General features: G+C 41.0%; 1 protein-coding gene across 1 annotated transcript; it reads left to right on the top strand.

The window, feature by feature from the left end:
* Nucleotides 1-1,332: 1,332 nt before the first annotated feature.
* On the top strand, nt 1,333-9,077 carry LOC140724507 (extracellular calcium-sensing receptor-like). Its single transcript, XM_073038952.1, has 6 exons — nt 1,333-1,427; nt 2,629-2,917; nt 6,003-6,839; nt 6,954-7,181; nt 7,961-8,084; nt 8,173-9,077. The coding sequence occupies exons 2-6, from the start codon at nt 2,663-2,665 to the stop codon at nt 9,075-9,077; spliced, it is 2,349 nt and encodes a 782-aa protein (XP_072895053.1). The 5' UTR covers nt 1,333-1,427; nt 2,629-2,662.
* Nucleotides 9,078-19,323: the final 10,246 nt, after the last annotated feature.

Here is a 19,323-nt window from a genome sequence, read left to right as displayed (position 1 = left end):
GTGTGGATAGTCGGAGGCTTTTTTCCAGGGCTGAAATGGTTGCCACAAGAGGATATAGGTTTAAGGTGCTGGGGAATAGGTACAGAGAAGATGTCAGGGGTAAGTTTTTGACTCAGGGAGAGGTGAGTACGTGCAAAAGGCTGCCAGCAACGGGGGTGGAGCCGGATAAAATAGCGTATTTTAAGAGACTTTTGGATAGGAACATGGAGCTTAGAAAATAGAGACTTATGGGTGAGTCTAGCAATTTCTAAGCTAAAGGCATGTTCGGCATAACTTTGTATTATGCTGCAGGTTTTCTATGTTTCTATGTTTCACTGCCACAGCTGCTGATCATCCGTGTGTGATCCAGGTTGAATCAGGAATTGCTACTGTGCACGAGAGGCGATTTTCCTGAGATTGTACTTGGAGCTCTTTTAACTTCTTGGATCGCCAGTCCAGATTGTCACCGATTTAGCACTTGGAAGATTTCAAATCCTTCGATTCACCAAAGATTTATTGATGGGAGGGACGAATGTAATTTCTGAGAACACGTTTCGTCCACCAGTGTCTTTGATGATCAAGGGCAGAAGATGTTTTATTTTAAAGAATTTGGTGAAAGGGTAGACGACAGACGAGGAAAAGTGATGCTGGCTGATAATGTGTCGCAGGATTATTGGAATTTTAATTTATGTTGTGCATGACAGTAAAGAATTCAGTTGGAAACTTATCTATTGTATATCAGTTCATATAATCCAGCAAGAAATACATACTTATATAAATCAATCCACAACGTCTCTCAGTTTCAATACTATCCCGTGCAATTCATTGGAATATAAGTTATTTTTGGTAAATTCTGGACTTTCGTTTGGCTAAGCAAATTACTTGTTTTTTTTTTTGCAAAGGTTATTGTTTTTCAAGATACAATGTTATCATCCTTGGGACAGGAGCAAGTAATGCAAGAGATGGAACGTTTATGAACGCCGTAAATACTAGCCACTTGCTATAAATTATTGGGTTATTTTCCTTTTCCCTAAAGATGAGCTTGGTTGTATTCGTGTTTTACTTGTACAGCATGACACTGTGAGTTGCCTTTCTTTGTTTATGTCTCAAATTAAAATGCTGATTTAATCCCTCCTGAGCTTCATGTCTATAATCAGGAGAAACAACATTGTTCGCCCAAGCATGAGCTCCAATATAAAAGTACGTTGTCTTTTTTCAGCAAAAGCCAGAAAGAAAGAAAGTATGTACCGTGCGGTGATTTCGTGGTTCTTATTATCTGTTGCATTGTCAACTGGCAAATTGATTTGTAAACGCAGGGAAATGTTTAACTTGTTTAGTTTATCGAAGGAAGGAGACATTGATATCGGCGGAATCTTTTCTCTGCACTCCCGTGCAGAGATCTCGGAACTTTCATTTGAAACTAGACCGGGATTTGTGAAATGTGAAAGGTCAGTTTAGAGTGACGAGGAATAATTTTGTCACTATCTGCACTTTAAAGTAAAGTTGATTTTTTTTCTCTTTTCCTGTTTCAATGAAGGGTGTTCGCTCTTTAATTTCAACGTTGATTCTCTGTCCGCAGATATTGCTGACTTAATGAGCGGTTCCAACATTTCCCGATTTTATTACTAAATCTATTTGTTGCAGGCCGCACAATTTGTTACAGATGTAACATTCCCTGTGATGGAACCAAATTTAATTATTTTGTGTTCGGTCTGCTGCTCGCTGCCTATAAAATCATAATCCAGATATTAATAAATTTATCGTGGAGTCAACACTCCTCTCATAACTCCCATCAATAATAGCAAATATTGTGTTTTTGTGACGATAATAAAAGGATATATAAATAGGTATATGCACAACAGATGCAATTGGTCCTTAAAATATATTCCACAAATTCTGAAATTCTGGAGGTTTTTTCAAGCAATTGCTTAATTATTTTCTCATTAGTCACTTGCATTTTTAAAGATAAATAGGAAACCAACCTCTTCCTGAGCAACACACACACAATGCTGGAGGATCTTATTAGTTTAGGCACCATCTACGAAAGGAAATAAACAATCGAGAATTCGGGCCGCGAACTTTCCTGATGTCTGGTTTACCTACTGCGTTCATGTGCATTTTGTTTATGTATGTATTCGTGCTACTTAAGATTACCAGTATCTGTACATCCTCTTTTTTCCGTGAACAACGATTCTGGATAGCAGCTTTGCATTACGAGACAAAACAAACTCATTTCTGACTGGTAGATATGATTAAGTTGGTTTATCGCCAATGCAAATTGTTGTAACAATATTGAACCAGCAATGAAGTTTCATTTCATTTCTTTTGCAAATGAATAGCTTTAACTGATCAGGTTCTGAAAAAATAGTTTTATCTCACCAGTCCGAGAGCGGAAAGTTTTTCGACTGGATTTCAGAACTTTTTTTTTTGGGTGTCTCCCCACTTCTAAAATCTTAAAGCATGTAACCCCGAGCTCACGGACAGGTTCTATACGGCAGCATAGAGCATTACAATTGACTCTAAACCTCACAGATAATGTATGACAGCCATACATTTAATTACCTGTCTCCAACGCACCCTCTCTGCACATGTAACAATAATAACCCAACTTCCCATTTCATTAATTTATCACGCATCTCTGTCCTACAGTTTTGAATTTCGAACGTTCCGCTTCATTCAGGCAATGATATTTGCGATTGAAGAGATAAACAGAAGCCCCTTTCTGCTTCCAAATATTACGCTGGGCTACAGGATTTATGATTCATGCAATCTGCCTCGCTTCTCAGTGAAAGCGGCTTTCGATCTGATCAACGGACTGGACCCGACATTCCAGCCGCAGTCATGTACTACACGCTCACTGGTCCCTGCCATCGTGGCAGGGGGATCTTCGCTGTCCCTGGCGGTTGCGACATCAATTGGTCCTTTTAAAGTCCCCATGGTAAGATCAGTCTTTTATTGCCAGCGTCTTGTTATTGACTTCTCAAGACGACATAGTTGATCTACAGGCATATAACAGCGGCTCCTGGCACAACACCTGGAGCTCTTTTTTCCCGATGGTGAAGTAGTTTTGTTTTTCATGCTTCCATTGCAATATATTTGTACATTTTACCTACGCCATATTATTAGACGGAGGGGATAGCAGTGTACACACGGGGAGAACGTGAAAACTCCACACCAACAACAACAGAGGTCGGTCTCAACCGTGTTACAAGGCAATACTACTACCTGCTGTGAAAAACGAGATGCTAGAGGCCGTTAACGACAGTTTTAAGAAGGGACTAGGCGTTATCAGTCCAGATTAAGAGTATTGACCCGAAAGGCCGACTGTCCATTTGCTTTAATAGATCTTCCCTGATCAGTTGGCATCGCACAGCATCTTGTTTCTTCCTCCAGATTCCAGTTTTGCAGTGTCTTGTACCTACATGTACTAGCATGACAGAAGGTTGTCACATTTGGTTTAACAATGGTTTTCGTGCGAGATATAGCAAATACCCCTGGATTTAATAAATTAATTGAACATAATCAATTTAAACTAAAGCTTATTAAGAACGATTGGAACCTCACAGTTCGTTAATTAGAACATGGAAAATAGAGCATGGGTATCTGCAGCACATTATAGGCATTTCGGCACACAATGTTCTGATGACCATGTAACCTACTTTAGAAATTGTCTAAGATTTTCATACCGCATAGCCCTTTGTTTTTCTAAGGTCCCTGTAACTATCTAAGAATCTATTAAGAGACCCTATTGTATCCGCAATTGCCATCTGCAAGAGGAAATACGTGCACGTGCAATGAAACACTTACGTGGAGTAGAATCATGGGCACATAAAGCCATCCGCACACCATTCACATTAAAATACTATAAGAATTTGTAGCTTTTTTCATGAATGTTATACATATGCCTTTCCTGTACCACATACTTTTCGAACTGCGAAAGCTATCGGGTTCCTGATCAAATTATAGACAATAGAAAATAGACAATAGACAATAGACAATAGATGCAGAAGTAGACCATTCGGCCCTTCGAGCCTGCACCGCCATTCTGAGATCATGGCTGATCAGCTACTATCAATACCCGGTTCCTGCCTTGTCTCCATATCCCTTGATTCCCCTATCCATAAGATACCTATCTAGCTCCTTCTTGAAAGCATCCAGAGAATTGGCCTCCACTGCCTTCTGAGGCAGTGCATTCCACACCCCCACAACTCTCTGGGAGAAGAAGTTTTTCCTTAACTCTGTCCTAATTGGCCTACCCCTTATTTTTAAACCATACCCTCTGGTACTGGACTCTCCCAGCATCTGGAACATATCTCCTGCCTCTATCTTGACCAATCCCTTAATAATCTTATATGTTGCAATCAGATCCCCTCTCAATCTCCTTAATTCCAGCGTGTACAAGCCCAGTGTCTCTAACCACTCTGCGTAAGACAGCCCGGACATCCCAGGAATTAACCTTGTGAATCTACGCTGCACTTCCCCTACAGCCAGGATGTCCTTCTTTAACCCTGGAGACCAAAACTGTACACAATACTCCAGGTGTGGTCTCACCAGGGCTCTGTACAAATGCAAGAGGATTTCCTTTATCTTGTACTCAATTCCCTTTGTAATAAAGGCCAACATTCCATTAGCCTTCTTCACTGCCTGCTGCACTTGCTCATTCGCCTTCAGTGACTGATGAAGAAGGACTCCTAGATCTTTTTGTATTTCTCCCTTACCTAACTCTACACTGTTCAGATAATAATCTGCCTTCCTGTTCTTACTCCCAAAGTGGATAACCTCACACTTATTCACATTAAACGTCATCTGCTAAGTATCTGCCCACTGACCCAGCCTATCCAAGTCACCCTGAATTCTCCTAACATCCTCATCACATGTCACACTGCCACCCAGCATAGTAACCATCAGCAAACTTGCTGATGTTATTCTCAATGGCTTCATCTAAATCGTAGATGTAAATCGTAAACAGCTGTGGTCCCAATACCGAGCCCTGTGGCATCCCACTGGTCACCACCTGCCATTCGGAGAAACACCCATTCACCGCTACCCTTTGCTTTTTATCTGCCAACCAGTTTTCTATCCACGTCAATATCTTCCCCCAGTGCCATGAGCTCTGATTCTACCCACCAATCTCCTATGTGGGACCTTATCAAATGCCTTCTGATAATTATATAAGTCCATCCACACTGTGAATGGACATGGTGTCATATACCTTCTGTTTCAGGGACTTTGTTACCCAGTCCCGCACATCTACAGCAGGGATTTCATTTTAATTGTAATGACGAAAATACGGGTGGATTGGAATGGAGATGGGCATACGTAACTCAGATATGGTGGCACCGATGATCCACGTGGCAGTTAAGCCGTGCTCTGCTAATCAGTTTCAAGGTTAATTTCGCTGTTAGCTCCCTTATAGATGAAACGTCAAAGCTCCATCTATCGTGGCCACACTGGAAATCTGAAATTTAAAAAAAAAGTAAATGTTGACAATGCGCAAAGAAAACTGGTGATTGATCATTGATCCGAAAAGATTCTTATATTCTCTCTTCTCCTTCCCTAACATTTAATTATGTCATCGATTCTCTGCACAAGTGCGAGCTAACATCGATACGGAGATTCCCGCCCCCAGGGTGAGAGGTTTAAGAACTAGAGAGCATCAGTTTCAAATAAGAAGGGAATGAATTAAAAGTAAACTCAGCGGACGCTGAGGGCAGCGAGTATATTGAACGAGCAGCCAGAGGAAATACTTGAGCCGGTTATATTGAAACATTTGAAAGGAGACTGAGGCGTAAATAGACCAGGGTTGCTTCGGGTTTTAGAGGCTAAATGCAGGTCTAACCCGAACAAATCCATTAGGGATAGAGGATGGCATTGGAGAACTGTTTGAATTGTATATGTCCATGCTATGTTAATTGGAGAACCTTTACAGAACTTTATAACCATTAGTCTTTTTCTCGGACATCATAATCTCGAGACTAAACTGACTCCTCTCTTTTACTGTTCCCTTCATGGATTTTCACCAGGTTAGCTATTTCGCCACGTGTGCCTGTCTCAGTGACAGGCAACAATTCCCGTCCTTCTTTCGAACGATTCCAAGCGATTACTACCAGGCTAAAGCCTTGGCACAACTTGTAAAGCGATTTGGATGGACTTGGATTGGAACGATAAGGAGCGACAACGAATACGGCATCTTTGGGATGCAGGCCTTCTCAGAGGCTGTTCAGCAGCTTGGCGTTTGCATTGCCTTCTCTGAGTCTTTTCACAGGACGTATTCGAGAGAAAGGTTACTTCGTGTTACCAGTATTATACGGACAGCGTCTACGAAAGTCGTGGTGGCTTTTCTCGCTCAAGGCGATATGGCCATTCTGTTGAAAGAAATAGTTCGACAAAATATTTCTGGTATCCAGTGGGTAGGAAGTGAAGCTTGGATCGCCACTTCGCTTCTTTCTCCAGAAGAGAGCAAGAAGTTCGTTACAGGGGCAATCGGGATCGCCATACGCAAAGTGAATATCCCGGGGTTCAAAGAGTTCTTAACCAACCTTCATCCGTCTGCCTACCCTGGTAATGTATTAATTGAAGAATTATGGGAAAAGACGTTCGGCTGTAGCCTGAAAAGCATAGAGAATATCACAGGTAGCACAACGTCTGCAGCACAGCATAATCAATGTACAGGAACAGAGAGCCTGAAGAATGTATCTAACACCTACACGGAGGTCTCTCAACTGAGAGTGACCAACAAAGTATATGAGGCTACCTATGCTATAGCCCATGCTCTTCACAATATGCTTTCGTGTAAAAACAGGGAAGGTCCATTTGGGAATCAGTCTTGCGCGAACATTTCAAATTTTGAGACATGGCAGGTACGTAGAACCTATGTAATTATTCCAACACACTTCAATTGAAATTTTTGTTCGTACAATATCTTGGTTGACAGATCTCATGTTCCAGCGTATGTGTGTGTCTTCCTCTGATAGGTTTTGCATTACATGCAATCGCTAAATTTCACAACTCACCTCGGGGAAAGGGTAAATTTCGATGAAAACGGAGACTCAGTGGCTACGTATGATATTGTCAACTGGCAGGTGAATGGCAAAGGAAATGCCGCTGTTTTGATCGTTGGACATTATGACCGTTCCGCACCTTCAGGGCGGCAAATCATAATAAATGAAGGTTCTATTGTTTGGATTGGTGGTCGTAGAGAGGTAATGCATGAAGATATGTCTGCAGTGTTAACAAGTCAATTATGATGCATAAGTGGCAACTTTCTTTGTGTAATATAGCAACGCAGTCGATGAAGAAATTTATCCAAAAAAATACAGTGACCCCGGGGTTCTAATGACCAAAACAGAAACAACCCTACACAGGAACATGTACAAAAATAATATTACATTGAAATATACTACGAACACATTTATGTTCTTAGGAGGTCTAACTGTCTATGTATCTCTGTACATCTTTCTTTCTCTCCGGTTTTAGAACTTGTTATTGTCAGACATGTTTTTTCGCTGCCATTCACTATCCTCAAAAATGCTTTTATATTTTCTTGCGGAAATTCCGCATTAATGATTTATTCGAACAGCATCGTGCATTTACGTTCATCCAGGGTAGAGAACGACAGAGTACTGGACACAGACAACAGCGCAACTGGCCTTTTGGCCCAATCCCTCAGAGCAAACCTAGATGGCAACTAAACATTTTCGCATTTTTCCACATTTGATCGTCATTACCCTGATTTTTTCTCCTGCATATAATTGTCCAAGTACCTTCTACATATTGTCTTTGCACCTGCCTCAAGCATTTCTTACAGCAACTAGATCCATTTACCAAATATGCTGTGTGTGAGGAAGTCGCCCTCAAAATATTTGTTTTTTATTCTTCTCCATCTCACAATAACCCTATGATCTCTAGTTTTTGATTCCATCCAGGTGAAATTTATTTTAAAAGGAAAAGACAGTAACACGTTATCGTTCATTGCTCCGAGGTCCCGCGGGCAGTTTGTTCGAACAGCTGTTCCCCTGGAACAAGAAAAGCATCTCGTAAGGGACAGCCTATTTGTTGCTTTGATTGCATTCCTTGCGCCCAAGGATCGATCAGTAACACAACAGGTATGGACAAGTAATATTTTCATTGCGTAAGTGTTTGCAGGTATCTACAGTCCGCTATTTAATTCACTTTTCACTTTTCTACTTCAAGATTCCATTGAATGCATGAGTTGCCCCAGCGATTCCTGGTCCAACGACCGCCAAGACCAATGCATACAGAAGCAACTTGATTTCCTCTCATTTGCCGAATTGATGGGGCTTGTTCTGACGACGTTGGCGCTGAGCGGAAGTTGCATCACTGCGACGATAGGTGGAATTTTCGTGCTTCACAAAAACACTCCGATCGTGAAGGCCAACAATTCGGAGCTCAGCTTCCTTCTTCTCCTCGCACTGAGCCTTTGCTTCCTCTGTTCAATCACATTCATTGGCGAGCCGACGCCATGGTCCTGTATGCTCCGCCACACCATGTTTGGTGTTACCTTTGTCCTCTGTGTCTCCTGTCTTTTGGGCAAGACTATTGTTGTTGTGCTGGCATTTCAGGCAACACGACCTGGCAATAAAGTGGCTAAATATTTTGGCCCTTTACAGCAACGCCTGATCGTATTTGTGCTTACACTAGTGCAGTGCTTAATATGTAGTGTCTGGCTCATCAAATTCCCACCACTTCCTGTCAAAAACATGGACTATTCGAACGAAGTGATCCTTCTGGAATGTGATGTGGGGTCCGAAGTCGCATTTTACTGCGTCCTGGGTTACATTGCCTGCCTCTCATCGGTTTGTTTTGCCGTTGCTTTTTTGGCACGAAATTTGCCGGACAATTTCAACGAGGCGAAATACATTACATTTAGCATGCTAATTTTCTGTGCTGTTTGGATATCGTTCATTCCAGCTTATGTCAGTTCTCCTGGTAAATTCACGGTGGCCGTGGAAGTGTTTGCAATTTTGGCTTCCAGTTTCGGCTTACTTTTCTGTATCTTTGCACCAAAATGTTACATCATATTGCTGAAGCCAGAGAAAAATACGAAGAAGCATTTGATGGGAAACGTCTCTTCGTAAAAGCATTATAAAGCATTTTACTAGCTTACTGGTATTGGTTTATTAATTTCACATGTACCGAAATGCAGTGAAAATCCTGACTTGCATACTGTTTTTACGCATCACCTCATAAATGAGTGCATTGAGGTACAACACGTTAAAGCAATGAAAATTCGCAATTAGTTTAAACGCTACCGAGGAAGTGAACTGCAGGTGAAGAGCAAAGTGCAAGATCATAACGATGTGAATTTGAGGCCGTGGAGTAAATTTTTTTTGGCAAAGAGTACTTCTAATATGAAATCTTACCCGTTTTATTTATTTTACACTTCGAATTTACTGCCGTCGTGGATTGTAATTGGGGAATATTGATGTTATTTTGAATACACTCACGGTACGGTCACATACCCCGTGACGGGTTAAAGTACCAGCAGAAATGGAAAACACCTTGGAGTCTGTTATTGCTGTTGACTAATAGTGTTTATTAGTAACTACGCAATACAGTAATATAAATGTAGATATATCAGACAGGTTAGCGTTGATTTATATATATATATATATATATATATATATATATATATATGTGTGTGTGTGTGCGCGCGCGCGTGTGTGTGTGTGTGTGTGTGTGTGTGTGTGTGTGTGTGTGTGTGTGTGTAAATGGAAAACCAGGCGTTTTTCAACCTAGGGGTGACAGGATACAGTCTTAAGATGATGAATAAAGTGTATTTAGTTGAGTAGAGTTGGAGACAGAGAGAGGTGTGTTGGTCTTCAGGTGAGCTGGTGCTGTCCATCTTCCCGTTGTTCTCCAAAATCCTTTTAAAGTCACCGACTGTGACAATAACCAAGGCGACCGTTCTTCTGTGGTGGAATCATCAACCTAGGCAAAGGTTGAACACAAAGATAACTCCCCACCGGTCACACCTTTTCTGCACTGCGAGAGCCACTGATCGATTCTTCTGATCGGTCCTCCAAAAACCTACTTTCCTGTGGGCACAACAAAGTTCATCCAGTGTCCAAAACCGTGTGTGTGTGTGGCTCCAGCAGCTGACCTGGCATTTATCTCAACATGCCGAACACCAATTGTCCATCAAACTGCTCCGCCCTTCTCTCTTTGTAAGAACTTACAGGCAGGCAGTGCCCTTGTGGAAATGTCAACAAACTGTTACAAAACCATAACATCAACCTTCCAAGCATTCTTCTGCTCTCTCTCTTAATAATAAACTCTCTGCGTTGGACAAATCCCTCTCTCTCTTTCTTATTGAGGGCACAGTTTATAGGGTCAACTCAGGACCCCGTCACAGTGCAAGAAAATATGTTTAATTCGTTCGCTATCAGCAGACGTCCCCTATTTCTTATCGATTGGTAGATCCGTGATTCAAATATTTCGAAATCATTGCATTGTTTGAAAAATGATGAACCTATCGTGAGCAGCCACAATGACTTCTTCAATCAGAAAAATAAACTATGCAGGTTCTATGGTCATTGAATAGCTTCAGTTGGAATTCCGCTGTTGTCCACTTCATTATTTCGCAGTTGATTGTGTAGTGAACATTTCACATATTCTTTTCCAACATGGACTTGGCTTTAAAAGCAGCCCTATTCCCAGTTAGCCCTCTATCTGTGGAATTAAAACAATCGGAGACACTGAGTTTGTTTAACCTAAATGGAGTCATACAGTCAGAGAACATTGCCGCACAGATCCAGACCAATTCTCCATCAAATCCGCGCATCGCTGTGACAGAGTATTACTCTGCCTAGTCCCATTGACATGTACCCGGATGTCTTCTATTCATGTAAATATCTAATTTCTTATGAAATGTTGAAATCGAATCTGCATCCACCATTTGTGCTGGCAACTTGTTCGACAGTCTCACCAGCCTCACTGTGACGACGTTGCCTCTGATGTTTTCTTTAAGCGTTTCCCCTTTCACGCGCAACTCCTGATCTCTAATTCTCGTCTCTGCGCTCTCTCATCGATATGCATCCGTACCATGGCCCTCCATATCCTGTCCATCTATGTACCTCCACGTGTTCAGTTAAATGTTGAAGTAGAACTCGCATCCACTCGCATCGAGACGCATCCACCATTTGCGGTGAAGCATGTTCTGCTCTCTCGCCACAATCGGAGTAAAGAACGACCCCTTATGATCCCTTTAAACATTTAACTTATCGCACTTAACTTCTGACCTCTAGTTCTAGTCTCATCCAAGCTCAGTGGAAAAATAAGTTTCGTCGTATTATCCTGTCTATATCCGTCTTAATTTTGCATACCTCCGTCAAATCTCCCTAGTTCTCATACGCTCTGTGGAATATAGTCCTAACCGACTCAACGATTCCCGCTAGCTCTGTTCCTCATGTCACGGCAACATCGTTGTAAATATTCTCTCCTCGCCTTAATCATATAGTCATCTTTCCTGTACATAATAGTCCAAAGATTCACATAATACTTATACTTAGGTCTCCCTAACGACTCATAGGTTTTGAACGTAACATCCCCAACTTCTGTACAGAGTATTTTGACATACGACAGATAATGTGCGAAAAAGAGTTTTTTTTACCTGTACCACCACTTTCAAGTAATAATAGATCTATATTCCCAGATAATTCTAATTTAACGCACTCCTCCGTGACCTTCTGTTTGACGTATTCGAACTCGCGGTTCTCCACCCAAGGTGCAACAATGTACACTTGTCTATATACAATTCATCTTCAATTTTTTAATCTAATTTTGCAGCTGGTCGACATTCCGCTGCAATCTTTGACAGTGTTCCTCGCTTTTCACTACTTTCCCGATCTTGGTGTAATCCACACATTTGCTGAGACGGTTAAATAAGAAATAAGTAAATCAGTAAATAAATAAAATTTCACCCGGATCATTGATATAGAATCTAGAAATTATAAGATAGATGATAAACAACAACGGACTTAGCACAGATCCCTGCGACACATCGTAGGTATAGGCCTCCAGTCAGACAGGCTTCCAAATATTACTTCTCTTTGGTGTCTCATTGGAGTCCTTTAAGGCTTCAACGTGGAGCGACGAGTGAAAGAAGGCGAAGAAGATATAAGTTGATTGTTTTTTCCAGTTTAATTAGTGTTTTTTTTTTCCTTTATATTTGGACAGTTCGAACAGTAGGAATGGCAAGTATCCCTGACAGATTTCAGTTGCAAGAATTGCATCCAGCTACATCCACTCCATATTAATGAGCTGGAGCTAGAACTGAATGAACTTCAGATCATTCGGGAGGCTGAGGAGCTGATAGGTAAGAAACATAGAGAGGCAGTTACACCTCCAGTACAGAAGCCTAGGTAAAAAAGTAGGAAAGATAAATAAGTTAAACAGCCAGTGGTGAATACTCATGTAACCACCACCGCCAACGGCAATTATACGACTTTGAGCACTGTTGCTGGAATCACCTAGTAGAGCAAGGTATCAGTGGTAGGGATCTGGACAGAGTTTGGTTCTGTAGCTCCGATTGGAACAGAGGAATAAAGGTGAGGGGCTATGTGAATGCATTAGTTATTGGATCAGAAAGGAGGGAGGTTCTAAGGTCGAGAGCGAAAATCCCAGATGGTATGTTCCCCTTTGTGTGCCAGGCTCCGGGAAATTCCGGAACGAGTCCTTCGCATTCTTAAGTGGATGAGTGAGCAGCTAGATGTTGTGGTTTATAACATAGTTAGGAAGAGAGACACTTTTCTGTTAAGTGAGTTCAGGCACTAATGTGGTAAATCTAAGCACAGAACTCCCAGGATTGTAATCTGAATATTCCAGGCCTGCTAGTGAGGCCAGAATTAGGGAGTTCATCCAGTTTAACACGTGGTTAAGGGGCTGGGGTAGGATGAAGGCTGTCAGATGTTTGAATCATTCGTCTCTCTTCGAAGGAAGGTGGGACCTGTACAGAACACATTGTTTCAACTGACCTGGCGGAGCACTAACATCATAGCACAAAGCTATTCTGGTGATGCACGGTTGGGGTTTAAAGTAGGGGGGGGGGACCAGAACACTAGAACAGATGTGAAGAGGTTTTAGAAAGAGATGTTGCTGAACCCTCAGATGAAGTCAGGAATCAGAAGTTTGAACACATTGCGACTGATGTTTCGATCTGCATAATTTGCAAATCAAGACATACTGTAGGAAAGGCAGATGAGCTCAGGAAATCTATCAATACTTGGAATTATGATATCGTCGTCATGGGACTTGCCTGGTCAGGACTGGCATTTTAATATTCCGGTGATCCGTTGTTTTAGACGCGATAGAATGGAAGGGATTAAAAGTGGTGGGTTGGCGTTACTAGGCAGAGAAAATGTTGTGGCAGTGCTCGGTCACAACCGGCTCGTGAGGCTTTATGGAGGAAACTGAGGAATGAGAAAGATATAACCTTGTAGATAAGGGATATATTATAGACCACCCACTGGTCCGTGGGATTTTGAGGAACACATTTATAGATAGATCGCTAGCTTTTGAAAGAAATCTAAGGTGCTTAGAGCACTTGGTTTTTAACTTTCCACGTATGGCTGGAATTCGCATAGTCTGAAAGAACTAGATAACATAGAGTTTGTCAAATATGTTTAGGAAAGTTTCCTTAATAGGTACATAGAAGTCTCAATGACAGAGTGTGCGATACCTGATCTGCAATTAGGGAATGAAACAGTGAAGGTGGCAGAAGTTTTCTTTTTTGTATTTTTTTATTTAAGTTCATCATCAAACAAACATTTCCATAAGATGTATTTCAGACATTGTACATATATATCATATAATCATATATATCACAAATCTCCACAAAGTATTTATCTGAGGTATACACTTGTAGAAAAGAGTGAAAGGAAAATAAAACAAGCAAAAGGGTATCCCTTTGAATCCTGCGTTTATAATGGCATGATTTTCAACGTATTTGAGAAAAAAAAATAGTTCTCGGCTATGGGCTAAGATTCTAAATCGGAGAAGGGCCAATTCTCATGGTATTAGAAAGGATCTGACAAATGTGATTTGTGACCGGCTGCTTTCTGGTACACTTGCACTTGAATAGTGGGAAGGCTTCTAAAGTGAAATTCTGAGAGTAAAATATTTGTATGTGCCAGTCAGAGTTCAAAATAAAAATAACAGGTTTAAACACTGGTTTTCAAGCAAAATTTAGGCTCTGGATAAAAACAAAGAAATTCAGCGCAGGCATGGTTATAGTTAGAAAGAGATAAGGAAGTTATGGAGTATGGGAACTACAAGAGAACATTTAAGAACATTTAAGCAGGAGGGCAAAAACAAGACATGGGTTTACCCTAACAGACAAGGTGAAGGAATATCCTGAGGTATTCTAAAGATATATTAAGACAAAATGATTGCAAGGTCATAATTCATCCTCCGGAACATCAGAATGGTAATCTATGCTTGGAAACAAAACGCATGGGACACTCGGGATTCGGTCACCACAGCTGCGAAGTAATGGATCTTTGCAGAATGCACAGGCGGAAATGTCTGCAGTCTGGTGGCAAATTTGGGTGGGTAAATCTCCAAGTCATGATAATGTGCTCCTCGGATTTCGTGGGAGGCAAATGAAGACATTTTTGTGGCCCTAACAGAGATATGTAAATCTCCCTTTGCGACAGGTGAAGTACCAGATTATTGGAAAGAAGTTTATTCTGTTCTTCTGTTTATGAAAGGCTTTAAAACTAAACCAGGAAATTATAAGCCGGGGAGTCTGACATCAAAGTGGGAAAATTATTTGCAGGTAATTCTCTGGGTAAGATTTCTACTGCTGTGTATTTTTATTTTTGCATTTCTCTGTAAAAGCAATGTGCCCTACTCGTAAGAGTGCTTTGGCTTCGGCTAACGATAAGGAGCCATATTGTCCAATTTAGGAATATGGCGTACTCTGTCCGGAGGAACATCAGAGAGTGTTGAGTGGCAGCAGACCTCCGAAGGACAGTAGTCTGGTGTTCTCAATTCCAGCTAAAGCGTTATTTATTTGTATCGCAGATCACTGACTCACGTTAAAGACAAAATACAATCTGGCCCAGTATCTATTGGGGCGTAAACACAAACTGTGCGCCCTCTGTTACCTCTCATCGAAGGTACTTGGATCAATACGTCGTGTGAAGTTTAAATCAGCAATCAAGACGCTGCAGGAACTCAGCAGGTCAGTCACCAGCTGCGCAGGGAACTGGGTAGTCCACGCGGCAGATCGACACATTTCATCTGGACTGAAAGATAGGGGGAGGGGGGAGTAGTTCACAGACATGAAGAAGCGTGGCAAAAGTGGAGGAACTGTTGTCGGGTGATAGTTGGATCCTGGTGAAGAAGGGGATTAGGCAGATGGCAGAGGAAAGAATGTAATTAATAACAAAGGCGGGGAGGTGATGGATAGATCCATGTAAGGGGATACTGATAGGCAGATGTCAGAACAATGAGTCGGGAGACTGATAGAGGCGGGGAAGTGATAAGTAGGTGCAGGCGAGATGAACAGGTGATATGCAGATAGAGCCTTGTGAGGTTGGGAGGGGTTTCGTTTATAGAGAGATGGAGGAACGGCAGAGAGCGTAGTAATTAATGATCGGTGGAGTCAACTAAGGACGACAAATATTAATTATTCAGATTTTTGTAATGCATGTTACGGTTCTGTGGAAAACGCTTACATATTGTCTATTATTTTTCTATTGAAACTGGCAGGAATATATAATTAAAATCATTTCTTGACTAATTGCCTCTACTAACGTGTTATCTGGTGTCATTCTCTGCAATCGAGTTTACTCCTGGAAATGTTATTCTACGGATTTAACTGATTCAAAAATCGATTAGTTCCCTTTAGCAGAGCTCATTGTTTTTCCAGAATAAAATGATGCCATCTGCTCGGCAAGGGAAGATGAGATGGAGTTTTTATGACCCCTCCAAACACTAGCTTTTAGCTCTACCTAACTGGTGATTTCACTGATCTCGAAAGGATCAATACTGCTGAATCCATGCTTTCCTGTTTGCTATCTTACCCGCTACCATATTCCGTCACGCAGTTAATTACTTTTCCTTGTCGACAACAAGCTCATATTGTCAATTTATTCGCTACTGAGTGTTATTTATTTAATCACGGGAAGTAGCAGTGTCTGTTTGATCATACGGTGTAAAATAAAACTGCTTGGACCTTTGTCAGCTAGAGTCAGAACGGAAGCATATATGTGCTGTGTGGTGGTTTGTGTGTTATTGTTACTTGTTACATTGTCAACTGGCAGCCCAAGAAATGTTTGATTTGTTTAGTTTATCGAACTAGACGTCGATATCGGCGGAATTTTTGATCTGCATTCCCGTATTGAGAAATCGGAGCTTGCTTTTAAAACCAGACCGATAGCTATGAAATGTCTAAGGTTAGTTTGGTGAGCGGAGTGCGTGTTTATCAGTTTCTTTCCGCTTAAACATTGTTTTTTGTCTTTTCGTATCTTTGTCCTGAGACGTTAATCCAGACTCACTTTAAACTATAGCAGCCTTATCTGCAGAGAAATTTCCAGCATGCTCTCGATTGTTATTAAGTTTGTTAACTGAAGACCGCGAAGGGGTTCGTTGGTGATGTGCATTGTGCGCGATAGGATCAAGCTCAGTTTCATTCCCTGTGTGTTTTTGGTCCGTTCAAGTTCATTCCCCCAAAATTATAATGTAGAGTTTAATCACATATCGGCATGAATCTGTTCCTGTAGAATATAGCCACAATGTTCTTGGCTATATTTTCCATTAGGTTCTGGTTGGCTGCTGGTGTCTAGTGGTATTCTGAAGGGTTCCGTGTTGTTTTAGGTTGTATATCAGTGACTTGGATGACGGAATTGACGGTTTTGTGGGCAGTTTTCGGGACAATACGAAAATTGATGGCGGGACAGATTTTTTTTTGGAAGCAAAATGACTAAAAAACAAAATCAGAGCTCTGAGTACAGCTCAGAGGAATGGGGAAAATGGCAGTTTAAATACAATGTTGGGGAGCCTTTTCCATAAAAGGGTGCCAGTGTGTTCTCTTGCAGTATTCTCTAAATTTGTAGATTGAGTCGAGGAAGTCGAGGATTGAGCGAGGAAGGCAAATCAGATGTTAGTATTCATTTCGAGAAGGCGAGAGTATAAAAGCAAGTATGTAATGTTTACACTTTCTAAAGCACTGGCTAGGGCTCACTTGGAGTCTTGTGCGCAGATTTCGGAGGTGCTGACATTGGAGAGGGTTCAAATGAGATTCATGAAAATAATACATGGATTGTAAGGTTTGTCTTATTATAACAGCATTGGATGGTTCTAGTTTGTACTCACTGGAATTTAGAAGAATGGGTGAACTCTTTGAAACATATGGATTGTGGAAGTCCACGATAGAGTCCAGGTGGAAAGGATGTTTCCTATGGTGGGGGAGTCTAAGGTAAGAGGACACAGCCTCAGAATATTTCTCACGGCACTGAGGAGGGATTTCATTAGTCAGAGAATAGCGAATTAGTGGATTTAGTTGCCACAGTTGGCTGTGGAGACCCAATATTTAAGTCAGCTGTTAATAGATTCTAGATGAGTCAGGATACTGGGAGACGGCCGAAGATTGGGGCTGAGAGGCAAAATAGATTAGCCATGATAAAATTGCTGAGAATACTCGATGGGCACAATAGTCTAATGCTGCTCCTATATTTATGTTGTTATGGACTATCACGTTTATTCCTGGAGTTAAGTGTGTTTAGCATGATGGTAAGGATGAGGAAACAAACAGTTTCTTTGAAATCAATTTTAATTTTATTTCCAATTAATCCACGCCAGAAAAAAGAGATGTGTCGGAACCTATTCTATAAATAATTTTCTCCATGAAATTGTAAGAACATTTTGAGAAAACACACAATTACATTTCTGTTCAGTGACTTATATTCTCAGCTAAGATATCAGAAATGTCTTTTGATTGCAGCTTCTTAGATAGCATTACGGGACATATCATAGTCATTCTTCCGATCAGGGAACACGATTAATTTTATGGATGTACACAGCGAGTATTTTGGCTGCTCTGCATGTGAAGGCAAATTACTGCAGAGCATTGTGGATACAGCTCAACTGATCACAAACACCAGCCTCCTCAATACTGACTCTGTTTATACTTCATTCTCCCTCAGCAAAACAACTGGAATAATCAAAGATCCCACTCCCAAATACGCCTTTTCCTTCAAACGGAACATACAAAAGAGCACACGTCTTAACAGGGTTAAGGATATATTTTACTCTGAAGATTAGTAAATAGTTTCTTAATAGTATAAGAAGGCCATTTACCTCAGAATCCACATCGTTGTGGTTTTGCACCTTTTCGGATGTCTTCACTAGACCATCTCGATATCTTCTGTATTTTAATCTGCATGTTGTTTTACCTTGTTCGACTTCAATATACTGTGGAATGATTTGACTTACATGATCTGTATTGAAGACAAGCTTTTCAGTGGCTCGCTGAATTCATCCTTTGCTCCAGGCCAGTAAATTCTGCGAACATTGTGACGTAATGGCTAAACGTACAATTATGTTCTGAAAACAAATAATGACCATCCGAAAATTCTGGAAATAGGAATGCAAGACAGAAAGCGCTGAATATTGCTAAATTTCAACTAACCAGGTTCTTGTCCCCCTGTGTTGCATCGACTACCGGAAACGTTCGTTTTTAAGAAGTAATGAACCTCTTTTTCGTTGCGCTTCGGAGTTCCGTTAGCGTGCAGTCATCGAGTCTTCGCTAATATACCCCAGACATTTGCTCTTTTGTCTCCCTTTGGACAGAAGATAAAAATGCTTATACCTGCCACATCAGCAAGCTCAATGACGGTATTCATCTCGCTCATGTAAAAGTAGTCAATGGCCCATTCATGCGATAAGATGACCTCTTAAACTGTAAAATGTATTGTTATGGCCTTGTATCTTATTGTCTGCTTTAATGCACTTTTTCTATGTTACACTCATTGTGTGAATTCTTCTAAAGCATTCACTTGTTCAAACTTAATTAACAGCAATGTACTTACGCTGATCGATGGCATGCTAAGAAAAGGTTTATTACTCTATCACAATATATTTGAAAATAATAGATCAATTTACCAATTTACTAATATACAAAGCATCTCCTTCTTGCAGATTGGAATTCCAAATATTCCGCCTCACACAGGCGATGATATTGGCATTTGAAGAGATAAACCAGAGTCCCATTCTGCTTCCAAATATTACACTGGGCTTTAAGGTTTATGATTCATGCAGTCTGCCTACCCGCCTATCCTTCCGATACTCCGTGTATCCTTGGACGTTCAGCTCCCAGAG

This window comes from Hemitrygon akajei, chromosome 3, assembly GCF_048418815.1.
Source record: "Hemitrygon akajei chromosome 3, sHemAka1.3, whole genome shotgun sequence".
NCBI classification, from domain to species: Eukaryota; Metazoa; Chordata; class Chondrichthyes; order Myliobatiformes; family Dasyatidae; genus Hemitrygon; species Hemitrygon akajei.
This window is presented reverse-complemented; position numbering and strand designations above follow the sequence as displayed.